We start from the raw sequence: 27,438 nt of genomic DNA, 5'->3' as shown, positions 1-27,438 counted from the left end.
GTGTGCCGCCTTCTCCCGCTGTCACTTTGGGTCGCACCAAATCAAAGGGGGGCGATTAAATACATGCCAAGAAGTTGCGTCTTATCAACCTAGGTAAATATCTTTAATATTTTATTTAGAAAACTTTTATTTCACATAAGTGGTCAAACAACAATAAAACACGCAGTTATTTCACCCAGTATTGATTAAACCTCCCCCGTAGGATAGAAAATGGTGTGTGCCGCAGCGGTTCCAATGTGTCATTACGTGCGTACGACAAACAATGTTTGAATGTTTAAATGAGTACCTTTTTAATACATTTTTTCCACCAAAGGCTTTACATTAGCTTTAAAGTACATTTGAAATGTTAATTTGTCAACTATAGTGGCTGACGGAGCCACTCGAACTATAAAAATAAAAACACTCCCCCCCCCCTTACATAGCTAATGGTTCTTTCCATCGAATCTGCAGAAACCAGCTGCATCTTCCATCCAGTTAGCGACATCTGTTTGGCGAAAGTGCGCTGTGTTGCAATTGAGCATTTTAAACTCGTTTTAACTCCACAACCACTCGAAATTTAGTAACGAAAGACAATTGAACGTCACTCCTGGTTTTAGTGGGATTACTCCACAGTCGCGACATGGCTGCCGTCGCTTTTTGAAAAGTTTATCACCGACGTGGGAGAAGTTTTCTATTTTTTTATGTGGAAGCTAGCTTGCCCGGAGGTGGATGCTAACTCGCCTCTCCTGCAGCCTGACACGGCGCTACTGGACCGAGCGAGCCGTGGAGGAACCGTGTGGATGCCTCCCGTACATCTTTTGTCACCAGCGACCTTCTCTGCGGCGGACTTTTAAATTTTAGTCTTTTTACTTCTTCACAACTGTGGCGCCTTGAGCCTCGTTAGCCGAGGTGGCGTTCAGGTACTGCTCAACATGCATTTTTCCATACCCGAAACTGAGGTTCGTTCGGGGGAAAATGGATCTACCTATGTGGTGAGCATGAAAAATTATCTGTATTTTTCATAGTTTATTATATTGAAACCTGGGCGAAAAGCAGCATGAGGTCATTGCAGGGTTTCCTAATAAAATGGAAAACAGCTGTAGCACATCGCGCGAGGCGTTCAGGGACATACTGAAGATATACTTCTGAATGTAACCGTTATTTTAAATGTTAAATTCTTATTCTTGAGGTTGTGTTCATGGAAGAAACATCTATTGGAGATGCAGTAAACAAAACATATCTTCTAATACTGTGAATTTTAGCTTCAATCTCCAAGCAAATACGTGATGGTGTTTCTTAAATATGTGAAGTTTTGTTGCTAGGGAACTGCCTGGCTTTCCTCCTGTTGTGATGAAGAGCATCACCGTAATAAATGTTGCTACATTCAGCTTCAGATGAAACAGTCTTTGAGTTAGCAATGTCAAAAGTATCGATCCTGAAATGTGTCCGGATACTATATTTGATTGCAAAAGTGTTATAGTTATTTGTGTTTGAACTACTGCAGGTTAACAGAAATTTCTTGTTGGTGTATATTTGATTTTGCACAATTCTTGAATAGGAATTTTGCCATTGACATTGACCCAGCTTCAGGAAGGCGATGAGCTCTTTGGACTTTGGAACTAGTGGCTTAACTAATTTGTTGCCTGTGTTTCACAACAGGTTCACGTTGGAACGCTAGTTAAGAATTTATTTCAAATCCAGCTTAAGCAGTTTGACAAATCTTGAGAAAAACAAAAAATCATAGTTGTAATACTTATGACTGAGGTGTTATGAACATGTCAATGATTCAGAATTGTGTCATCAAGACCTACGAAGGCTTTTAAAACTCCCACAATGCACTTGTGTGTGAAAATATACCAATATGAGGAGGTATTATCAAGCTATGCTAGCATTATTGGGAGTAGCATGGAACTTCTTACATAGTTGCTGCCTTATTTTGGCTCGTAACCACACAGAATTATTAAAATTAGCGCTGCCAAAACAACCGATCGACTTAAATTACTTTTTTTTATTATTGATGAGTCTTTAAGAGAAATTTTTGCCAAGACGAGTCCAAATCTACTTTTTTTATGGAGCCCGCTTATGATAAATGAGAAATTTTATTTAAATATACATATTTTAAAACATTTTTTAAATCAAAAGGGAGGAGGGACTAAATATTTACAAAATTGAACGTATAATAAATATTCTGTTTCGAAAAAAAAATTAAATATGAAAAGGAAAAAATATTGCAAATATTCTAAAATTTTAAATGTATATTAGATTTTTGTAAATGAAAATTAAGTGAACGTAAAAAAATATTTTTTTCCCAGCAAAATTAAAACAGTCACACACAAAAAGGGGGAAAAAAACAGTTAAAAAAAATTCTAAATATAAAAAAACTATATGGTAAATTTAATGAAAAATTCACACACAAAAAGGGGAAAAAAACAGTAAAAAAAAAATATATATATATATAAATATAAAAAAACTATATGGTAAATTTAATGAAAAATAATTGAAATATATACAAAAAAAATAATATTCTGATTTCTGTAATGTTAGGATAAATTGTTAAGAAATGTTAGGATAAATTAAAAATTTCAAATTCCAGTCGAATTTTTTAACCTCTTAAAAGGAAATTCTCATATTTATTATTATTTTAACTCGTATATATTTTCCAAACATTTCAACCTTTATAAAAAAATCTTCATTACCTTTGTGATAATATGTGGACTGACAACTAGTTGAATGACACCTCTTATATATCTTGAGAAGCTCTGTATTGCTTTCACCGACACTAATTAACTTTGAGGAAGGTGGCAGGAACCCTGCCACACACCCAACAAAAAAAATACAAATGTGCTGACTGCTTTACGGCATACGTAACGTCCTCCTTTTCCCCATTTGTTATAAAGACAGAAGATGGCAGAGCAACAAAAGAGACAAAAAGTTTTGTCTGAGGAGGGGAAAAAAGGAGGCTAACAGGATATACAGAATAAACAATGACCGAACTTGTCAGTGCTGACGTGTTCGGGTGGGGTTGGGGGTATAACCACACAAAGCCACACGGTTGCTAACCGTCATATGCTATTTTTTAGCCACAACTGGATTCATTAGCTTATTACTACTCATCCTTCACACAGCCGCTGGAAACAAAAATGTTCTTTAATCCATCTGTAGGCGACCGGGAGATTGGTTTTTGATTGATTGATGATTTTACAACACTGTGCGGGTGTGCGCTGGTCCTCATGGGGAAAAGCAGTCTTTCTTAAGCAAAACACTGCCGCTTTTGTCCACCAGCGTCGCTAAAATCGACCAAAACTGTAAAATTAGCAAGTGTTGCTTTAAATCAAAAAGGAGGGGCGTGTAGAACTAAACATTTAAAAAATGAATAAATTAAAAAAAAAAAAAAAGTATAATAAACTGTTTTGGAAAAAAATATATATAAAAGGTAAAAAATATTGTAAAATTATAAATGTATACTAATTATTCTGTTTAATGGAAAAATAAAGTAAAAAAAATTAAGTGGATGTAAAAAAGGGGGAAAAAACTAACTGTAAAAAAAATTCTCAGCAAAACTAAAATGAATTTAAAAAACGGCAAAAATTTTTAAATTTAAATGTATAATAATAAATGAACAAAAATATAGTAGATATTCTGTTCAGTAAAAAAAAACAAAAAAATAAATATACAAAAGGAAAAAAATATTTTGAAAACCTTTTGAAAATGGAAAAATAAAAAAACCAGCAAAAATGTTCAATTTAAATAAATATATAGTAAATATTGTGTTCAGTAAAAAAAAAATAAAAAAAATAAAAAATCAAATATACAAAGGAAATGTTCGGATAAATTATTGTCCCAAAAAAATTCCGAATTCCAGTCTAAATATTCTTTTTTTTTTTTTTTTAAACCTCCTAAGAGAAAATATTCTCACATTTATTATTTTTTAACTCTTTTTCAAACATGTTTTATATCGAACGAAAAAAGGAAAAAAAAATATTCTTTTTAAAAAAATTTATTTCGAATCATACAAATAAAAAATTGATTTAAAAACAGGGAAAATGGCAGTAGACTGGCCTCCTTTTAATTTTTTTAAATTAAAACTAAAAAGGAGAAAAACCCCTGAACATTCAGATTTTTTTTGTCCTATAACTCTTGGATGAAAGCAGCTGCTTTTGTGCTAAGTCACTGTTCCTTCCTGTCTGCGTGCATTGACTCTTCCGCACTCTTTCACCTTCTCTCTCTCTCTCGGAAAAGGCCAGACACGTTTCCTCCCGTTGCAAAATTAGCCGTGTCGTCGTCCTCGCTTGTTTGGACAGATGACTCACGGCGTTGTTGACTGTAAATATTCACTCGACACAAGCGAGCGAGAAGTAAAGTGCACGTATGCTAACTGCAAGCATGTAGATTGCACTTCCTGTGACCCATTTCCTTTTTCTTCTCGCCAATTTTGTGGTTTCTCTTGATGAAAACGTGTTTCAGTGTTTGACGGTGATAGACGTCCAATTTATTTGAAGTACGAGTGAAGGTTTATTTGTTTTTTTATTCTCACACAGGCTTACAACATCCACGTCAATGGCGTTCTGCACTGTCGGGTTCGCTACAGTCAACTCCTCGGGCTTCACGAGCAGGTAAGGCTATCCCATGATGCAACGTATCAAAAACATAGTAGTCAAATACAGTAATATAGAGTACATTACAGTGAAATACAGTACTCTAATATAGAAATTCAAACAATATACAGCAGTGTCTTGAGGTACAAGTGATATTCTTTATCCTCTGAGAAGATCAGCTAATTTTTGATGTGCATTTCCATTGGTGTCAATGGAAAGTGATTGATTTGCGATGTTTTGACATAATGAGCGTATTGATGGAATATAACAGTCTGCGTGTTTTTTTTTTTAAATAACAGGAAAAATTATATAAAAAGTAAATAAATGAAAACAAAAAAACCTTGGAAAAATATGAAAAAGAAAATAAGAAAAACAAAAATGCAGGAAAAAAAATTGTCATTGAAAAAAGAAAGTAAAAAACATTTTAAAAAAATAAGGGAAAAACAAAATATGAAAAAAGGTGGGAAAATAGAAAAAAAAATACAGGAAAAGATGAAAAATAGAAACAAAAAAAATTAAAGAATAGAAAAATGCAAAAAAAAAAAAAACAGAAAAGTCAAACATTTTCAATAATATAAAATAAGAAAAATATGAAGAAAAACATTTTTTTAATCTGAAGAAAATGAGAAAATACAAGAAAAGATAAAAAATGAAAGCAGAAAAAGGGAAAAAAATGAAAGAAAAAAACTTTAAAAAAAAAAAAAAAAAAAAAAGATGAAAAATAAAGAAGAAAATAAATAAAAATGAAAGCAGAAAAAGGAAATAAAAAGCGGGACTAAATTAAAAAATATATATATAAAAAAAAAAACTGGAAAAAGAAATGGACAAAATTGAAAATTCAAACAATTTAAATATAAAATTATCAGAACAATATGAAAAAAAACTTCAAAAAACTAAACAAAAAATCTGAAAAAAGATATAAAATAAACAGAAAGTTAGAACATACAGAAAAAGATTTTTTTTTTAAAAAGCAGAAAAAAGAAAACAAATAAAAAACATTTTAAAATTAAGAAAATAACTGAAAAGATGAAAAAGATGGAAAATCAACAAAATAAGAAAGAAAATACAGAAACAGGAGAAAAAAAAAGAAAAAATGGATAGCTTCAGAACATGAAAATAAAATTTTATCAAAACAAAAAATTAAAAAGATGCAAATAAACAAAAAATGGAAAATTCAAACAATTTGACTTATATAAAATTATAAGAATATGAAAACACTCCAACAAAAAAATATCTGGAAAAAGATGTAAAATAAACAGAAAATACAAAAAAGAAAATACAGTAACGGGAAAGAAATATAAAAATGAAAGCAGAAAATTGGGAATTAAAAAATAGACAATTTAAATAATTGTTTAAGTTAGTTAAAAAAGGAAAAAGATGCAAATAAATAGAAAATGGAAGAGTCAAACAAATTATATAAATATATAAAAAATCTGAAAGAATAATTGAAAAAAAATATATGTATAAAAATAACCCCAGAAAAGATGGAAAACTGAAAATAAGAAAAAGAAAATAACAGTTACAGGGAAAAATATGAAAATAAAAAGAGATAATTAAAAAACTAGAAATGAATCATTTAAAAAAAACATGAAAATGATGCAAATAAACAAAATAGAAAAGTCACACAATTTAAATTATATAAAAATATAAAAAGAAAATTGAAATCATTGCAAAAAACATAAAAATAAAAAATGGTAGCGGGGGACAAAAAACAAAAGCATTAAAAATAAGATGCACTGTATATTTAGGAAAAAAATATACAGAGATTTCTCTAAAGTGAGGAGTTAGGACTTCCTCCATCCTTCCGATTGGCTAGCGCGACCGTTGAAGCGCCATGTGTTGCTTTGGCAGCTGTGTTTTCATGCGGGCAGCCGTTATTTTTGTTATTACAAATGGCCACAGACGGACGGGGCAAAACACAAAAGCAGAACCTTCCACTACTCATTGTCAAATGATTTCAGATTTTCCAGCTTGGGAGACCAAAAAAAAAAAAAAAAAGCCTGACACGAAGGCGTGATAAATAAGCAAACGGCTGTCCCGGTGTCCGTGTCATCTCCTTTGACAGTTGCCCGGCAACAGACGTACGTGCGGCGCCCCTGATTGCCTTTTGTGCTCGCAGATAAAAAAGGAATACGGCAGCAACGTGGTGCCCTCCTTCCCCCCGAAGAAGATCTTCACGCTGACCTTGGCTGAGGTGGAGCAAAGGCGGGAGTTGCTGGAGAAGTACATGCAAGCGGGTGGGTTTTTGTTTCTTTTTAAGGAACTGAAAGCGGAATTTTGCAAACTTGGGTGGCTGATTTAGCTGTCAAAATATGTGACCTTATTGCTTTACTTGAACCAACTCCTCAAGTTTGTAGAGAAGGTTAGCTCATTCCCTGCTATTGACAGAGATAAGTGTCCAATCAAGGAGTGGGAACCTCTTGGTACCTCACGATACGATACGATTTGCGATACAAAGCTCACGATAACCATGATTTGACGATATGGCGATACAACGATTTTCGCTACATTGGTCAGGAAATCATTCTAGGATATTCTACAAACAACTAATAAACAGAAAAACAAGCTTCTGCTGTGAATTGGAATGAGTTTCACTAGTAGACGTCCAATCCATTTGAAGTGGGACGGTGCTCTCTGCCATCCCTCTCACTTTAAACGGATTGAACGTCTGTGGCCGTCAGCGGCAGCCAATGCCAGGCAATTAGGTCATTTTGGGCCATTTAAGGTCTCACTGGAACAGCACCAAACAAAAGTTCCAGCATCATCACTTTGTCCAATGCAGATTCTTGACTCTTGACACCTTGTCCAATGCAGATTCTTAACTTTTGACAAGGTGATGATGCTGGAACTTTAGTTTGGTCCCGTTCCAGGGAGATTTACAAAGATGATTGTCTGAAGAAGACATCAAAATTCATTTTGGACCATTTAAGGTCATTTACCTGTTGATTTTCAGTTACTTCCTGTTGCTTTTGGGGTATTTTATGGATCACTTCCTGTTTATGTTGAGTTACAGAACAGTAAGTGACCTGGGAATCACCCAAATGCATAGGCAGTGACTCAACAGGAAATGACCTGTAAATGCAATAAAACAGGGTACCCGCGGGTTATTAAAAGTATTTAAAAAAGCATTGAATTTAGTTTTCCATTATTAAAGGTATTAAAAGTATTAAATTAGCTGCCGTAAGTCTGGAATTTTTTCACCGTGGTTTTAATTTTGAAGAACATCTCAGTGCAACCTAAATTATATCCGTGATGAAGTTTTTTTTTTTTTTAATCCATAACGAAGATGACGCGTAGAATTTTTACGATGCACTGCACGAGAAATCATAATGCGCCTCGTGCGTGCGCGCTGTTAGCATCATTAGCATAAACATCACAACAGCAGGCAATCGAACAGTACTGTGTGCTAACGTAAGGAACTGCTCAGATGCCTTAGTTGTTATATTCGACGAAAGCCTCAAGACAACCAAGTCCAAACAGTTGGACCAGCATGTCAGGTATTGGATCGGCGACCAAGTCGCATCCAGATACTTATGGTCACAGTTTATGGGTCATGCGAAGGCAGTGGACCTGCTTAATATTTCAAAGTAAGTTGCCAATTTGTCCAATTAAAATGTGTTAGATGCAATAATGTATTACGCACGGTTTGCCTTTCGAATGAATGTGAATTTTGCAGTTTTAACTCAAGAGTTAGCCATGTTCAATGGGGTATTGGCAGGTGCACTAGCCTTAGCATGGATAAACCGGAGTCGTAGATTCACCATCACTCTCAGATACACAACACGGTTGACACTGTCTATTGGATATTGGAACGAGTGCGGGGTAACGTTGATCTGAATAACATGGCATGGTGATAGGCAAATTATAATGTAGGTGATAGTAAAACACCTCCTGGTATATTTAAATGTTTTTCTTGATTGAATAAGAGTATGGATTTTCTCTATCTGATTAAAAGAAATGTCTTCAATAGCTAACAAAGGATTAACATGTGTTTTGTATACTTCTTGTAATGAGATTAGAAAAAAGCAATTACCAAGGGAAATGGTCATGTGTAGCTTTTTTATTTTGTGGTAATTAATGGTAAACTACTGCCATTTAGTGGCTGTTTTTTTTTAAACTCTCACTGCCAATCGCAAGATTTTCCCAAGCACTTTACAGTTAAGCTGACCAACTTGACAATCACCAACGTACCACCTTGACTTGGTCCTCTTAAAAGGGAAACCTGTTGTCTTGCAAATTTCTGAAGTTACTTTACAAAAATAGTGTAAAATCCATTTTATCCTGGGAAAAAAAATCTGAAAGACTTTATATTTAAATGTGTTTTAAATTTATCTTTAGTAAATGTGCATTCTTTTGTCAAACACACTTAGTAATTGAGGTTAAATTTGATGTTCAGTGCTTTACTTTTTTAATATGATTCAATATGATCTAAATAATGGGTGCGAGAAAAGTATTAATTTTCAGTTGAAATGGCATTAAAAAAGGTCTTAAAAGTCTTGAATTTAGATTTATCAATCCTGGGGGGACCCTGTAAAATGAACAGTAAGTGACGTGGAAAACCGGACAGAATGACTGTGAATGCTCTGGTTTCGAATGAACGAAGGTTCCCAGTCTATAGGGATCGGGTGTCGAGCACCGTCAATGGCAACCTAAGAGTTAACTGAGACACTATGGCTACGTTCATACTACAGGTCTTAATGCACGAATCCGATTTTTTCGTGTTTTTCCGACTCGAGTGAGGCATTAACTTGACGGTCTGAACGTGACAAGTCGCATAGAACGGGACCATTTCAAATCCGATCTGGGTCACTTTCGTATGTGGTCTAAATCCGATCTGGGCCACATTTTTCCAGACTGTTGCGGCGGTCTGTACTGTCCAGTCCCGCAAATCGGATTTCATGTAGCAATTACGCCATCAAATAGCGAGAGAGTCGTTACCGTAGCGATGCACCTGTGCGTTATTAGCGCCTAGCTTGCAGTGAACACGGCTTTCGGGGAAGGGCTGGGCTTCACAACAGTCATAAAAAATAAAAATGGGTTGAGGATAAGCCTGAGAATGCTCAGTTTTCTCTGTTACAAGTGAGCAATATTTCAACATTGCTTACACAGCCGAGAGAGAGTCGGGGCAAACTGCCCATATGTGTGTGACGTGCACGGACAGTGCGTGCATGCTATCCATCCATATAAACTTTGAATATAAGCCTAAACGGGGATTATTTATGTCTGTTATTTGTGTCCTCCTTTTGAAAAGCAAAACATGAAATCCCTGGAATGACGGATGACGTGTGTCATTTGTTTTGATGCTTCTGCGCATGCGGGTCTTCTTGCTTAGCGCGTGTCGGACTGCGAATTAGTGCGCATGCGTAATACTTGAACGGTCTCAATGGATAAAAGCAGTCTGAACGGGCACGCCAAAAAAACGGATATGACAAAAAATCGGATTCGTGCATTAAGACCTGTAGTATGAACGTAGCCTATGATGGTGGAAGATTTTGGTAGCAACCTTTTTTTTTCCCCAACATTGACACCTTTTTAAAACGATATCTTGATTCTTGGCAGGAGCATATCGATAACCTTTTGGGACACAAAGTATCATGAGATATCACCATTTCGATATTTTGTCACACCCCGAGTCCAATCCATTTGGACTTGGGAGAGTTTTCAGTGATTTTCCCAGCCCGCTTTTAACAAAAAAATGGCTAAACATGGTGTCAGTCGTTTGCGCTACAGTGAAAACAGATTGGACATCTATCGCCGTCCGTGGCTGTGAACAACTCATATTTTGTTGCTAATCGGCTGCGCTTTAATTCTGATTGCGTTGAAGAAAACACCCCTCCTGCAACGAAAGCGGACTTTCATCCCTGGCTTTTTAAGCATATTACCCTTAATCTGAACCTTGCGCGTACACAAACAAGTTTGCCGAGCTGGCGCTGGACGCCCAAGCGGGTCTGTTTTAATCCTCTCAGTGCCGCCGTGGAACAAGGGGGCGTTGTTGGAGCGGGTGTTTGCTCACGGTCGGTCTGCGCGCGGCGGATGTGTTACGTCACGGAATCGGCCTGGAAAAATGAACACAGTGTACAAGCTGTTGAGCTTACGACAAAGGCTTAGTTTTTATAGGTAGTTGATAGTTGTTGTTGTTTTTTAGTGATATACACATTTATAGTTGGTTGACGTGTATTTGTTTTCCACAGTGCGCCAGGACCCGCTGCTCGGAGCTAGCGAGGTGTTCAACAGCTTCCTAAGAAAAGCACAGCAGGTCGGTGCTTCACGTGCGTCATCAGCTACTCAGACTCATTTATTTCCTTTTCTTTGTGCAAAATTCTATATGAATATTTAACCAACTGTTGTAGGCGACTGAGAATTATGGAAATATATGTCGCTGTCGGGTGATTTTTTTTAATGTCAGACGCTTGGTATGCAAGCAGGGAAAGCGGCACAAAGCCAAAAAGCGCACCAGAGTGGCCAACTTTGATTTATTTCAACGAAACATAGGAGGGTACACTGTTGTGTCCTGTCTCTTGAATGCCAGTCGTGGCTGCGTCGTTACCCAGTTGTAATTTTGGAAGACGACAACAGACAGATGGCAGATTGTAAGTCCATTTAACTAACTAACGACATGTTTTATTGAAGTAGCTAAGCCTGTTGCGGTATGCAATGTATCCATTTATCGCACGGTAAGTAAAAATGAGGGCGGTAATTTTCACGGCTGCGTTTTTTCGTCGTGTGCGTGCGTGCATACATTTGTGCATGCGTATACTCGTGCGTGTTGATGGCATATGAGACTCCACTTCCTGTCACAAATGTTTATTGGTCATCAACACGCCGTAGATTTAAAGTTAAGACATACAAAATAAGGAAACACATCTATTGTAAACACTATAAATGTTAGCATTGCTACATTGAGGCTAATGGAGAAAAAGACAACCTACTTTAGCCTGCTATAAAACATTGGCAGTCTTCTCCAAAACGCAAACTTGCGGTTAAAAGGTGACACTTCAAACATGAGAAATCACTGGTTAACAGCATTTGCAAAAAAATGCAAAAAAATAAAATGGGAAAAAATGATTACTGACACCACAGACAATGAAAAAAAGAAAAAGTTTTTTTGCATAGTGTAAAGCTTACGGTTAGCGGTTTAGCGAACATACTTCCGGTAAACATTTCAAAATAAAAGCACGTCATGTTCGTCATATAAATTACGATTTCGGGAGTTAATCCCACATACTTCAGAATTGAGATTCTACACTGAGAATAGGTATAAAATGACATCCTTCATGAAAAATCTGATTGGCAATCATTATTACTATTATATATCGTAGTATACTACAGTAAAATATTAATGCTAGATTATTTTTTAAGAATTGTTTTGAATCTTGTTGGAAAGGCAAAGTCAGTGTTATGAATCGGTTTACATTCCATTCTTTTGCACTAGTTAATGTTATCAGCATTTGACCTCATTGTTTATTTGTGATTTATTGTTGTTATTTACGTGTTTATTTGTACTTTAATAAAGAATAAGTGTTACAAAATGTTTTTGTGAATTACCGTAATAATTGTCATCAAAAATTTCATTGCTAAATCAGTTTAAAAAAAAAAAAAAAAAAGGGAAAAATTATTCGACTAATTCTAAAAATAGTCGGCTGACTATTTAGCAAAAAATTAGTCGTTTGGTACAGTCGTTAGTTGTACAGTGTACTGGAACATAGTTCCTCCACACAATTCTCACCTTTTCAACCCCTGGGCCCTAACCTATTTTCATGCCTGTCTGAAGAACATGTGAATACAAAATAAAATTCCCCGAGTGTTTCTTCAAACTAGACAGAAATGCACCTTCATTTACAAATAAATTGAAATACCTGACATTAGCTTGAAAAGGCCTAAAAAAATAAATAAATGAAGATCTAAGAATCAATTGGCTAACTAGTATAGCAAAAGTCCGCTAGCTTAAATGTTCTAAAATGCTAACATTTTTTAAACAATGCTCTTAACAAATCGTTAAAACACATATTCCCACAAAAAACGGCTAAATATACTGATAAAGTAAATCACAAATGCATAAAATAACCTATTAGCTAAAAAAAAAGTAACCTTATGTTGGTCTTGACAGGGAGCAGTTGGATTCAGCCATGTTCAGTGAGTTATGTCGTATTCACTATTGCACTGTTGCCTATAAAAGACAGTGTATACACCCAAATCAATACAATTAAATGCAAACACTTTCAAAACAAACCATTACAACGCCATTATAATTAAACGAAAACCAGAAGCAGCAAAATTTGATTCGAGCTTTTTTCTAATCGAATTACTCGAGCTACTCGATTCATCGTTGCAGCACTATTGTATATTGTGTAAAATTGAGTGTGGGGGTTTAACATTCATTCATTTATTTAAAAAGTATGTGTCAAGATGCTATTATTTCAGTATTTATTTGGTTGAACATTTATTTATTCCGAGATTATTTACACTTTAATATATTAAAGTTTTTATTTATGTGAACATTCATGTTATATTTAAAAAAACAATATCTATTCGGATTTTTGCTGCTAATCTTTTATGCCATTTCCAGGAAACTCAACAGATTCCCACGGCGGAAGTTGCTTTAGATATCTGCCTATCCAACGGTCAGAAGGTGACGGTCAACATTCTCAGCTCCGATCAGACAGAAGACGTTCTGGATGTAAGCCATCTTTTTTTATCTTCAGTTTGTACACAGAATTGATTAAATGTTCTTTTGTTTGAAGGTCGTCGCAACCAAACTGGATCTCCCCGAAGACCTCGTGGCCTACTTTAGTCTCTTTCTCGTCCGTGAAGGAGAAGAGGGAGGTCTTACATGTACGTTAAAATTCCTCTTTTACTAATTTAACTCAGTTTTGTTGCCAGGGTTTAGATATTAATGGCTGTATTTTGAATTATTTTGAGGGGAAAATAAATTAACTCTTTATCATATAAGCTGCGCACAGACTACTTTTCATTGTGTCAAAGTGTCATTTTGTCAGTGTTTTCCCATGAAAAGATATACTTAAATATCTGCAGAAATGCGAGAGGTGTACTCACTTTTGTGATATACTGTACCTTGAAACTGGTAACCGGCACATGCCTAGTTGTAAGAGCCCTTTTTACCCCCCCCAATACGGACCAAAACATCAAGCAAACCTGTGCCAGGAGTCATGAATGAAGGTTCTGGTCTTTCTCAATAAGTCTGGAAACTGAGCCAACATGAGGATAACTTCCAAGTTTGAGGCTGAAGGCAAACATTCGAGTGATGCAATTGGTCTGCAACAGTCCATTTAAAAATTTTTTTTTTTTTAACTGCAAAAGTTACTGAATTATTGTATTGTTATACTTCCTGCTGAGCTCCAGCTGTTTTTCCTCTTAGTTGTCCGGAAACTTCAAGAGTTTGAGCTGCCTTACGTGTCCATCACCAGCCTACACAGCTCAGAATATCACATCCTCTTACGGAAAAGGTAAAGTCCACGTTTCTTAATAATACACCACTTTTTTGATTTATGAGTTATTCTGCATGAGAGGGGAATTGTGCGCTTTGCTAGCTTTCGCCATCATTCACGCTCGCAAATGGTCGTCGCCCGCGCTCCAACTCTGGATGTTGACTCGCTTTGTGCCTCAAGGGAACTCTTCCAAGTCCTCCTGACCTACTTTTGCTCTGCATGTGGGACAGCGGGGGAAGATGGAATGCAAAAAAAAAAGTCGGAAGGCCCACCACTAACCGACCCCCCGAAAGGAGGAGTGCATCCCAGTATAAAATTAGCGGCGGTGTTAGAGAAAAGTTTATGCGAGCGGGATTTTAAAAAGATGAGATTGTCTGAGTAGGGCTCATTTTGGTGTTTGTGTTTGTGTAGCTACTGGGACATGGTGTATGATGGTGACGTGATGGACAACCGAGTTGGACTGAATTTGCTTTACGCCCAGGTAAGTACCGTAAATACGACACTTTACTATAAGAAGCACCTCCCAAATTTAATAAGATTAAAGAAAAGATCACTCCAATTACCCAAAAGAAAACAAAATATCCCAATTTGATGTGACTTGTTTGCTTGCAGCAGACAGTTGTCATTAAATCCCCAAAATAACTGAGCTAACGGCTGTCCGCGCTAGCCCTAGCATAGAAACTAAGTCGTAGCAAACGTCTTCTGAAGTATGTCTTAATGTTCTTCTGCACTGACACCAAACATCATATGGAGCCTTCTTAGGTACTATACAGTGGTATGAAAAAGTATCTGAACCTTCTGGAAATTCTCACATTTCTGCATAAAATCACCATCCAATGTGAGCTGATCTTTTTCAAAATCACACAGATGAAGAAAAACAGTGCTTTTACTAAATAGGTTCATATTTTAATGAGTATAGAATGCAAACAATGACAGAACAGGGAAAAATAAGTCAGTGAACCATCACATTTAATATTTTGTGGCCCTCCCTTTGGCAGCAATAACTTCAACCAGACACTTTCTGGAGCTGCAGATCAGTCTGGCACATTGATCAGGACTAATCTTGGCCCATTCATCTTGACAAAACTGCTGTAGTTCTCAGATTCCTGGGTTTTTGGCATGAATCGCCGTCTTTCGGTCATTGCCACAGCATGACCTGGCCACTCCAGAATGTGTATTTTGTTCTTGTGAAACCATTCTGAAGTTGATTTACTTCTGTGTTTTGGATCATTGTCTTCTTGCAGTATCAATCCTCTTCATCTGTCTGACAGACGGCCTCAGGTTTTCCTGCAAAACTTTTGAATTCTTTCTTCCATTCATGATTACAAGTTGTCCAGGCCCCGAGGTAGCAAAACAGCCCCAGATCATAATGCTCCCTCCACTATGCTTCACAGTGGGGATGAGATGTTGATGTTTGTGAGCCGTTTCATTTTTCCTCCACACATGACGTTGTGTGTTACTCCCAAACAATTCAACTTTGGTTTTATCAGTCCACAAAATATTTTGCCAAAACCTCTGTGGAGTGTCCGAGTACCTTTTTGCAAACATTAAACGAGCAACAATGTTTTTTTTTTGGACAGCAGTGGAGTCCTCCCATGAACACCATTCTTGGCCATAGTTTTACATATAGTTGATGTGTGCACAAAGATATTGGACTGTGCCAGTGATTTCTGTAAGTCTTTAGCAGGCATTCTAGGGTTATTTTTTACCTCTCTGAGTATTCTGCGTTGAACATTTGGCATCATCTTTGGTGGATGGCCACTCCTTGGGAAAGAAGCAACTGTGCCAAACTCTCTCCAGTTGTAGACAACTTCTCTGACTGTTGATTGATGAACTTCCAGACTTTTAGAGATGGTTTTGTATTCTTGCCCAGCTTTATACAAATCATCAATCCTTGATCGCAGGTTTTCAGACAGCTCTTTTGACCGAACGATGTTGCACATCAGACAGTGCTTCTCATCAAGACATTTCTTACCAGGTGTGTGTTTTATTGTGGGCAGCGCAGCTTTAAACCACTCATCAGTGATTGGGCACACACCTGACTTAAAATGTTTGGTAAAAATTGGTTTCAATTGTTCTTTAAGTGTCCTTAGGCAGAGGGTTCACTTACTTATTTTTCCCACTTCAGTCATGGTTTGAATGCTATCCTCATTAAAATATGAAAATTTATAAATGTTTGGGTGATTTTAGTTCAAGCAGACATATTTTTCGTATTTTCATCTGTGTGATTTTGACAAAGATCGAAACACATTTTATGGTGATTTTATGCAGAAATTTAAGAAGTTCCAAAAGGTTCATACTTTTTCATACCACTGTATAATCCCTATAGTGCCTCACAAACCTGGCTAGCAACGTGCTAGCATAGCAGCCTTATCATAAAAATTGTGGGTGTTTTTTTTTTAATAAAATCTGTTTTGTTCTTCTTTAATGACACCAAGAGTCAGATGGAGATTTATTCATTTACATAATCCCCATAATAACTCACAAATTTAGCTAGCAATTTGCTAGCAAGAGACCTTTGTCATAGCAAACTGCGGGTATCCGTTCCTTTGAAGTCTTGTCTTAAATTGTTCTTCTGTAATGACACCAACCTTTGGACGGAGAATTCTTTCCTTATAAAAAAAAAAAAAAAAAAAAAAAAACATAGTGCCTAACAAACTTTGCTAGCGGCATGCTATCATACCAGCTTTGTCGTAGCAAACTTAATTTTTTTTTTTTTATTAAAAAAATGTCAAACACCTATATTTAGCCTTAACCAAGAATCTTTACGTAGCAAAGGTTGCAACAAAGCTAAAGGTGCGTTGTACTCGTGCACTGCTAACTTGAAATGCTAAGTGTTGATGGATAACTTTTGCTTGTCGCTAGACTCTAAACCCACCCAAAGTAGCAATGACACCATTACACTAACTATAATAAATGAAGCAAGTTAGCATGACGCTAGTTAGCGTGGAAAAATCCACAAATTGGTGTCGAACTCTTCAGAAGAGTCCATTTTTTGGTGCTTTTTGTCCAACAAGACGGTGTCCGACATCGAGCGAGGTTGGATGCTCGTCAACAAAGACCAACACCGGCAGCTCAAGTCCTTGCAGGAGAAAGGCTCTAAGAAAGAAGTACGCAGTAAATGATTGTTTCGCTGCCATTGACGGCAATAGACGTCCAAATGAATTAGTACCATTTTGAATGACATAATTTTGCGTTTAGTTCATCCACTTGGGCCAGACGCTGAAGTATTACGGCTACATAAAGTTCGACCCGTGCGCCACCGACTTCCCCGAGAAGGGCTGCCAGGTGATCGTCGGCGCCGGCAACAACGAGCTCAACTTTCACGTCAAGCTGCCCAATGAGCAGATGAAGGAGGGCAGCTTCAAGGTCACGCGCATGCGCTGCTGGAGAGTCACGTCCTCGGTAAGTTGTTTTTGGCGAGCTTCCTTCATTAGCATAATTAGAGAGCGACGACCTTCATTTGTAGCCCCCCTCTGCAATATATTTTAAAGAGACTCTGATTGGAAATATGACCAGTTTATAGGAATGACCGATTTTCTGGACTGTAAGTCGCACCTTTTTTCCATTGTTTGGCTGGGCCTGCGACTTATACTCAGGAGCATCCCGACGCTAGCCTAAACAACACAACTTACCGATGTCGCAGCTGTTATCCGAAAAAATTAAAATGTTATGTTTAGGGCTGTCAAAAATATCGCGTTAACGGGCAGTAATTAATTTTTTAAATTAATCACATTAAATATTTGACGCAATTAACGCACATGCCTCGCTCAAACATTAAAATGACAGTACAGTGTAATGTCCACTTGTTACTTGTTTTTTTGGTGTTTGGCGTCGTCTGCTGGCTCTTGGGTTCAACTGGTTTTATGGGTTAGTACCATGAGTGAGCATGGTGTAATTATTGACATCAACAATTGCGGGCTACTAGTTTATTTTTTGATTGAAAGTTTTACAAATTTTAATAAAACGAAAACATTAAGAGGGGCTTTAATATAAAATTTCTATAACTTGTACTAGCATTTATCTTTTAAGAACTACTTGTCTTTCTATCCATGGATCGCTTTAAGAGAATGTTAATAATGTTAATGTCATCTTGTTGATTTATTGTTATAATAAACAAATACAGTACTTTTGTACTGTAAGTTGAATGTATACAGTGGGGAGAACAAGTATTTGATACACTGTCAATGGGAAAACCCATTGGCAGTGTATCAAATACTTGTTCTCCCCACTGTATATCCGTCTTGTGTCTTTCCATTCCAACAATAATTTACTGAAAAATATGGCATATTTTATAGATGGTTTCAATGGCGATTAATTACGATGAATTAACTTTTAAGCTGTAATTAACTCGATTAAAAAATGTAATCGTTTGACAGCCCTAGTTATGTTAAAAGATGCCTATTTACCCTGATGATTTCCATTTACCGTTATTTCATTAAAGTGCCTGTGACAGCAAAAAGCATGTGCATTTCATATTTTATGATCCTGAATGGAATGGACCGCTTGCATGTGTGTGGAAGTGATCGATTTATATATTAAATTTTTTGGAATCCCGGGCCATGAAAATGAATAACTTCCTGTTTTGAGGAGGAATGCGAATGTGACGTCACCTGCGTCAGTATGTCACAATACAGGATTACTTTATAGCATGCAGATGGGCTGCGGATTCAGCTGATTTTGCGGATTAATTAATTTTTTTGCATCACGCAAGCCAAATGTGCTGCAGGGTTTTGTTGCCGGACCAGTGAGAGGCGTGTGAGCCTTTTTAGGTTTCAAAAACCCCCACCCCGAGATTGGCCAAAACAAGTCCGGCAACTGTGGGACCATTGGACTTAAGAGGAAGTTTGTAAACATCGTGTTTTGTATTGTGTCAAATACTGGGATCATTTTGATAAGGAGGTGGCTTGCATTTTGTGGCTTGCTCCTTGTCCACCGAGAATGCCATACGGCCGACAGCTTGTCGCACACCCCCATCGGTCGTCTTCGCGTGCACCCCGGGAGAGCGCTATACTCGACTCATGCTCGTGCAGTTCTTCATGTCGTCCAGACTTCCAGCCCCCTCTGCCCTCTTCGTGTTCCCGGCAATAGACCACTATCCTCGGGTTGGGCTCAGGCAGCTACACACTCCTTCGACGTCAGCCAGTTTGTCCGGCGGTCATTCTCCAGCCGATTCCCCGGCAAACAAGCTCTCCTGCCCGCAGCAAGGGAACGACGAGCAGTAACTTGCTTGCCACCGGAGTTGCCGATAAGTGAAGACAGTCGACAACCCCGCTACTGTGTGACATGATCCAAGCTAGTTTTGTGTGATTTTTCGCTTTGAAAGCGAGAATAAGACTTTGTTAGCCGCTTGGTTCAGGTTAGCATGTCGGCTAACAGTCACGCCTCCTGGTTTGTTTACGCCCTCCAAAGCCGGGGCAGGGAAATGACAAAAGCCGGAATAACTCCGGTGGCATAAAATATCATTCGGTAGGTGCAAGAAGTCAATCGTTTTGACCATTATGGAATAACTTTGCCATGTCGTACTGAATCAATGCATTTTGAATATTTCATATTCCATTTAGCACAAGACTGTCATTTGCCACGACCATACCATTTATTTAGCAATTGGAGAAAAATACTGAGATAAAAAGAATATCCTTTAAAAATACTGGAGTAGAGAGATTGAAACGACATTTTCCTCGTTCTGAATAATTCCCCCTTAATGGCCTGAATTCTAAATCAGATGAAATCGCGACCCTGCAGACGTCATCCTCCAGGGGACGCTAGTGCGCTATAATGCCAGGCGGGGTTAAACATAAACATTATATGTATGGTGGAAAACACTCAGGTGACTTGAAGTCCTGCTCTGAGACCCTTAATTTGGCCAATTTACAAAATTGTCCGAAATGCATGTGTGATACATCATTGGACAGCTTAAAATCTCAATTTTCTGAGGGAACAAATATTTTGAACAGGAAGGCATTTAAAAAAAAATTTTTTAATTTAAACAGCAAAACCCTAATTGGAGGGGAGAGCACGCGAGAGCAGAATTAAAGACGCCACTATTTTAATGAGATATTATCGTGTACTGACCTTGTTTCGATCCAAGAACTCCATGTTGCATGTATCACCGAGTGTCAAGACACAGCTGTGAATGGCCACATCCGGATTTTTGTCGGATATCATGGGTGAAACATGGTGATATAACAAGGGTCGCAATGCAGAAATTGCAGACAACAAGGAGTGGTTGAGATTTTCTTTTTCATATAATTACCCTTTTAAACGTTTTTTTTTTTTTCAATTTTTTTTTTTGTTCGGATCGATTATCATCTAACATATCGGGGAAAATGCGACAGTAACAAAAAAAATACAATTAAGCGATAGTTATGAGGTAGATATCCGTGACTTTTTTACAGACGCCAAATTTTTCATTGTGACGTAATTCGTTTAAAAGTTTAAAATATGCGAGTGAATGATTTTTTAAAGTCTTTTTTTTTTTTTTTTTTTTTTTCCTCAAATTTAGACATCAATTATTGATTCTAAGCTAAAAATGACAGGCATTTTAAATAATAAATGTAATTGCTTACCTTCTTTTTATGGCTAGGTTGAAACAAAAGCGGTTGCGCGACGTCTGTAAATGGGGGCTTTCAGGGTAAAACGGACAGATTAAAAATAGTTTTGAGGCTTAGTGCGCCATGAATGGCAGCATATAGACATATTGTTCTATCAAACACAACAGTTCTTTTGGCTTAAAATACAGTAGTTTATTTTAAAGAGGGGTGCAAGAGCAGAAAATGCTTTTTCAGTTTTGTCTGTTTTTTCCGCCATATATAAACACATAGTATATAATTGCAAATGTGCTTTATTTAATTTTATTTCACCAATTTTTTCATTTGCATCATTTCCTCTTTGACGAGGCATTCGACATCCATTTTGATCAACATAGACATGCACTTTCTGCATTTATTTTCACCATTTTACAACATTTTTTTGGCATCATCCCTAATCAAAAAGCCCGGACATCACCACTGACCGACTTGATTTGTCAAGCATGACAGCTCATCTCTACAGACCCCTCTTTCTCACGGGGTGATGAATTCCTGAGCTCATTGTCCACCGTCGTTAGTCTTTTTTTTTTTTTTTCCTTCCTCTTTGCACCGTTCTGCTCATTCTGTATATCCGGTCTCCACCTGAATGATCCCAATCGACGGTTTGTTTTTCGATTGATCGTTCCGCAGCAAGTCCCGATAGCCAACGGCACCAGCAACCCGTGCGGGTCCAACAAATGCGACGTCAAACTGGAGCTGGCCTTCGAGTACCTGATGAGCAAGGACCGTCTGCGGTGGGTCACCATCACTAGCCAGCAGGTGAGCACGTGCATGAGTCTAAGCACCCTGTGTTTATCAACAGAGCGACAGACGATCCTCCCGGTCCAAACTGATTGGACGTCTGTCGCCGTCAACGGCAGCCGATGAGCCGCTAATAGTGATTACTGTAATGTGTGCATGCTTTCAGGCTATCATGATGAGTATTTGTCTTCAGTCGATGGTGGACGAGTTGATGGTGAAGAAGTCGGGAGGCAGCATTAAGAAGGTTCAGTTGAATTTTGAAATATTCAATGGGTGAATTTGGAAATGACAATTTAAAGAAAGACTAGGTAACTTTTCAACCTTTGTAAAATATTTCCATAACATTTGTGATGATATGTCGACTGATAACTAGTTGAATGACACCTCATTAATTTCTTGAGGGGGTCTGTATCGCTTTTTTGAGGAGGGTGGCAGGAACCCTTTGCCACACTAAGCCACACGGTTGCTAACCATCATGCTATTGTTTAGCCATAACTGGATTCATTACCTTATGATTATTCGTCCTACACACAGTCGCTGGAAACAGAAATGTTGTTTAATCCATCTGCAGGCGACCGGGATTGATTTTTGATTGATTGATCATTTTACGACACTGTGCGGGTGTGCACTGGTCCTCATGAGAAATGCAGTCTTCCTTAAGGCAAAACTGCTTTTGTCCACCGGCGTCGATAAAATCGACCGAAACTTTAAAGTTACCAAGTGTTGCTTTAAATCAAAAGGGAAGGGGTGGGGAACTAAATATTCTAAAAAAATAAAAAGCATTATAAATATTCTGTTTCAGGACAAAAAATATTTGAATATAAAAAGGAAAAAAACTGCAAATATTCTGAAATTATAAATGAATATTAAATATTTTGTGTAAAGAAAAATAAATTTAAAAAAATTAAGAACATAAAAAAGGGGGAAAAAACTTTTCTATGAAAGAAAAAAAAAATTGCAGGGAATTTAAAGCAATGAACCCAAAAAGGGGTGGACTGTAAAAATTCTAAATATAAATGAATACATAGTAAATATTTTGTTCAGTTAAATAAAAATTTAAAAAATAAAAAATAATTTAATAATACAATTGGGAAAAAAACTTTCAGATTTCTGTAAATGTCGTCTGTAAATGATTGTCCTAAAAATTCCAAATTCCAATCCAAATCTTTTTTTAACCTCTTAAAAGAAAATATTCTCATATTTATTTTTTTAAGTTGTATATATTTCTCAAACATTTTTTTTTTAATCAAACAAAGGCAAAATAATTATTTTTAAATATTTTTATTTTGGATCATACAAATAATAGAGAGAGAGAGAGAGAGAGAGAGAGAGAGAGAGAGAGAGAGAGAGAGAACGGTGGAAAAGGCAGTAGAATGTCCTCTTAACTTTTTTTAGCGATTGATTTTTGATTGACTGATGATTTTACAACACTGTGCGGGTGTGCGCTGATCCTCATGGGAAAAGCAGTCTTCCTTAAGGCAAAACACTACTGCTTTTGTCCAAAATCGACCTAAACTGAAAAGTTACCAAGTGTTGCTTTAACACTGCTAAGCTGTTTCATTAAAAAAAAAAAAATTGCGAGTATTTTTTAAATATCAGGTCACATTTACTACTTCCGTTTTTAAAGAAAATATTTTTTATAAAAAATAGGTGTATTTACCAATGTCAGTTTAAAACGGCAAAGACATTATTTAATTCAAAATTTAAAAAAAATTTTTTTTATTGTTTGGGTGCGTTTATAAATTGCAATTTAAGACTTCAAAGGCCTTATTTAATATTTTAAATGAAATTAAAATGGTAAATAAGTGAGTTCATAAACATCTATGCAAAAGCATTATTTTTAATACTTTTTAAAATATTGAATGGATGAATTCATCAATTTAACACTGCGAAGGAATAATTTGTGTGTGTGTGTGTGTGTGTGTGTGTGTGTGTGTGTGTGTGTGTGTGTGTGTGTGTTATACATAGCAAATGTATATTTTAAAATATTTTCAGAATATTGAATGAGTCTGTTCATAAATATGTCAATTGGAAGCTGCAATTCCTTTTTAAACAATTGGTATTTTTTTAGTTTTTTAATTTTCAAAAAAGTGAACATTCATCTAGAAAATAAAGTTTTAACATTGTTAGCTTTCTAATGCTAAATTAAAACATTTTTTTTAAAAAACTGGAGTAAATTAATATGCGTCAATATATATATACCGTATATGTATTTTTTGATTGGATGTCTCTTCCACTTTTAACATGGAATAAACATATTTTAGTAAATCACAATCACATATGAATAAGATTCTACTAAACAATAAAGTAAAAGAATATTATATGTAATCCAAAAACTTGCAATGCCATTTTTAAAGTTTTTTACTAGCATATCTAAATATACTTTCGTGTTTTCTATCCCGCTCAGATGTCAAAAAAACGACACAATGGCTCCACGCAGCGGCCCGACTGTCAGCAATCTGTGAAATCCCCCCCTCTGCTGGTACAAAATAAACCGGCCCACCACGAGCCCCTCCAACCTTTATTGATCTCTTCTGCTTCCATGCAGGACTCTCCTGACCAGAACCGCGAGCAAATCATCAAACTCTCGGTAAGTCCGCCCCAGCCGAACCAATTGACGTCTATCTCCGTCAATGACACCCGACGACGTAACGCCGTTTCCCGTCGCAGACCAAGCTGAGTTCCGTGTCCCTACGAGGGATCAGCGCCTCCAACTCCTCCAACGACATCAGCGGCGGCGATTTCCACGGCAACTACGCTTTCGAGGGCATCGGCGACGACGACCTGTAGCCCCTCCCTTTCCCGCCCCCTCAACCATCACAACACATAGTCCTGTCTTACCGCTGCAGGGTTTGTAGCAACCAGCCCCAACAAGTTTATTTTTATTTTCTTATCATGTTGCAATGCTGCAAGTCAGTCAGTTCACGCGAGCGTTCGAGCGACCAGTCACTAGTGAGAGCGTAAGAGTATTCACGGAGAAAAAAATTAAAAATGAATGTACAGATATGTACGTACGTGCCAAATCAACTGTTAGTGACTTGCAGCTATGTATGTACGCTAACTGGACACAACGTTAGGTACGCAGCAGGTTTCAGTGCCATGGGCCGCGATAGACGTCCAATCCATAAGGACTAGGAGAGGCTCGATTCCAGTCCAAATAACATTTTGAATGAAATAATGTAATTTTTCTTTGAATAACCACCACAGCGCATTCTCTGTGAGTACTATACATATTCCTGAGCTGGGAGTGAATGCGTCGATAAAACCTGGAGGCCCACCAGGTATATAAAATACAATTTAGCTTTTTAAGAGGCGCCTTGAGATATGAGTTAAGTCCAGTAAAATTACGTATTTTAAGACACGAGTCAGACTTGATTTTTAATCACCTTCATGCTATCATGTAAGATGTCAAATTTAAGATGAATTTTAGCAAGAAAGCCCATAAACAGTTTGAAGAAGACATGTTAACAAAGCACATGGATTACTGGAACCATGTCATATGGTCTGATGAGACGGGCGGGCTTTCTTGTGTACCGTTTTCAGAAGAGGCTTCCTCCTGGGGTGACAGCCATGATCACCAATTTGAAGTATGGTCTGAGCAGTAACAGGCTGACCCCCCACCTCTTCAATCTCTGCAGCAATGCTGACAGCACTCCTGTAACGAGTCGCATGACATTTTGGAGGGAAAATGACAAGCAGTACTCAATTTGGACATTTAGGGTTGTACGTTTTTTCAAAGAGGTCTACTCACTTTTGTTGCCAGGGGTTTAGGGGTCTATATTTTGAGGGGAAAATGAATTAACGCTATAATATAAGATGCACACAGACTACTTTTCATTGTGTCAAAGTGTAATTTTGTCAGTGTTGTCGCATGAAAAGATGTACTTAAATATCTGCAGAAATGCAATGGGTGTTCTCACTTTTGTGATACACTGTAGTAGGGCTGCAGCTATCGAATTTTTTAGTAATCTAGTATTTGACTGAAAATTCTATCGATTGATCAAGTAATCGGATAAAACTTTTTTTTTTTTTTTTTTAAGGTAAGGAGCGATGATAAATATACATGAGAAAACGACATTTCATCTAATATTGAACCGTTTTCAGTCAATCAATGTCTTTATTTTCGATGTACATTGTTGAAAACAGCCAACAATTGCATCTCAGAAGTGACTGGAAAAAAAAACTTTTTTACTGTTTTCACTCAAAAACTTCTCGATCTTATAGAAAGAAAAAAAAATGTTCTTACCTAAAAAAATTCATTACGATTGATAACACACTAGGGCTGCAGCTATCGATTATTTTAGTAGTCGATTAATCGATGAACTAGTTCGTTCGAATAATGGAGTAATCGGATAAACATGAAAAAATTTAAATTCCTGAGCTGGGCCTCAAACGGTATAAAAAAATAATAATGAAAAGGATCTACATATGTACAACATTAGAAGAATTGGCTAACTTACATAGCAAAAGTCCACTAGCTTAAATGCAATGAAAAACTAACCTTTTTTTTTTTTTTTTACAATGCTCTTAACGAATGGTTCAGATAAATATTCCCACAAAAATTGGCTAAATATACCTTTAAACTAAATTACGAATGCATTAAAAAACATTAGCTCAAACAAAAACCTAGCTTATGTTGGTCTTAACAGGGAGCAGCTGGATTTGGCCATGTAAAATGAGGCAGACTAGAGGGCAGTGTATCCACCAAAATCAATTAAACTAAATGCAAACACTTTAAAAAACAAACCATTACAACGCCACTTTAATTAAACGAATATTCCAAGCAGCAAAATTTAATTCGAATCTTTTTTCTAATCGAATACTCGAGTTAATCGATTAATCGTTGCAGCACTACACTGTAGCTTACTCACTTCCTTGTCCGTCCAATGGTCCCACGCTTGTTTTGCCCATTCTTCGCGGTGAACAGGATCTTTTTGAAATCCAAAAAGGCTCACACCACTCAACCTGGTGTAGCAACAAATGCCTGCAACACACTGGGTTGGCGTGACGTGAAAAATAAACCAATTAATCCGCAAAATCAGCTGAATCCGCAGTACTTTTCCATACAAAAGTATGGCTATGTGGTGAAGATGATCTTATTCTCTGACGTCACATCCGCCTACTATGTCAACCCTAGACTCTGGCCGGAAGTCAGTCATTTTCATGGTGCGGGATTCAAAAAGTTGAATGAATATATCGATCGCTTCCACACACATCCAAGCGGTCCATTTCATTCAGGAGAATGAAATACTGGGTCATGTGAAATAAACATGCTTTCTTGTGTTATATGCACTTTAATGCGTCTCAAAAAACATGCGTTATGCATAATATTAAAGTACGTGGTGTCAAAGTTAGTAAAAGAAAAATGAAATTTTCATACTTAAAGACCCATGGATTGGACGTCTATCGCTGTCAATGGCGTCAAAAATGCCAGTGTACCCAAGGAGGTGTCCAGTGTCTTTCATTCTCGATGCCTTATCTTATTTTTGATTTTTTTGGATCAACCAGCATAACATTTCTTACAGCAATCATCCAGCCGCTTGTATTTTGCACACTGTAAAAAGTCGGGGGCGACGGCAGATTTTTGTTTTTGAAAAAAGGTTTTTCATAAATGCCAAATTCTAGTTTACTAAAGCGTTTTGCACAAGAATAAACGTGATGACGTCACTTATTTTTTTTTAAATGAATATATATATGTACGTGCAAAGTATTCACATTTACTAACGCTATCTTTTTCCTCATAGAGTTGCTCGTGTAACCTCCGGCAGAAATCGACTAACGTGACCTATCAGTGTTTACATTATTTTTTTGACAGATTTTCATGTGATTGTCACGATCATCTCAGAGGTGCAAAATAACAACGTTCATGCATTGCTGGCAACGAAATGAACAGTGAAGCGTTCTTCCGCTTAGGAAGTTGTCTTAGTAAGTGCTTTTTTTTTTTTTAATTTGGGGGGTTTTATGCCTTCATCCGTATGATTTTGAACAGAGAATCAAACCTCGGGAAGCTAACTGCAAATAAAACATCTCAACTGTAAGCAATAGTCATGCTTGGACGAACAATAAATGGTGTTATTCATCTGTTTA

The 27,438-nt window shown here is 36.9% G+C and overlaps 1 protein-coding gene across 3 annotated transcripts; it reads left to right on the top strand.

The window, feature by feature from the left end:
* Window positions 1-101: 101 nt before the first annotated feature.
* snx17 (sorting nexin 17) lies at window positions 102-27,438 on the top strand. Of its 3 annotated transcripts, XM_057822753.1 has the most exons (15): window positions 107-971; window positions 4,518-4,592; window positions 6,694-6,811; window positions 10,766-10,830; window positions 13,141-13,251; window positions 13,316-13,406; window positions 13,951-14,038; window positions 14,432-14,501; window positions 17,038-17,130; window positions 17,222-17,425; window positions 21,241-21,369; window positions 21,518-21,595; window positions 23,759-23,833; window positions 23,900-23,941; window positions 24,022-27,438. In XM_057822753.1, exons 1-15 carry the CDS (start codon window positions 912-914, stop codon window positions 24,139-24,141), a joined length of 1,419 nt encoding a protein of 472 aa, XP_057678736.1. In that variant the 5' UTR covers window positions 107-911; the 3' UTR covers window positions 24,142-27,438. The 3 variants fall into 3 exon arrangements, with proteins under 3 accessions (XP_057678737.1, XP_057678738.1, XP_057678736.1); XM_057822754.1 differs by lacking the exon at window positions 23,759-23,833 and having other exon boundaries at window positions 102-971; XM_057822755.1 differs by lacking the exons at window positions 23,900-23,941; window positions 24,022-27,438 and having other exon boundaries at window positions 102-971; window positions 21,518-21,659; window positions 23,759-23,792.

This window comes from Corythoichthys intestinalis, chromosome 19, assembly GCF_030265065.1.
Source record: "Corythoichthys intestinalis isolate RoL2023-P3 chromosome 19, ASM3026506v1, whole genome shotgun sequence".
NCBI lineage: Eukaryota > Metazoa > Chordata > Actinopteri > Syngnathiformes > Syngnathidae > Corythoichthys > Corythoichthys intestinalis.
This window is presented reverse-complemented; position numbering and strand designations above follow the sequence as displayed.

Coding starts and splice junctions, on each gene's coding strand:
- snx17 (XM_057822753.1), top strand. CDS start 912: ATGCATTTTTCCATACCCGAAACTGAGGTTCGTTCGGGGGAAAATGGA. Junction 10,831..13,140: donor TCCTAAGAAAAGCACAGCAG/GTCGGTGCTTCA, acceptor TGCCATTTCCAG/GAAACTCAACAGATTCCCAC. Junction 14,502..17,037: donor TGAATTTGCTTTACGCCCAG/GTAAGTACCGTA, acceptor TTGTCCAACAAG/ACGGTGTCCGACATCGAGCG.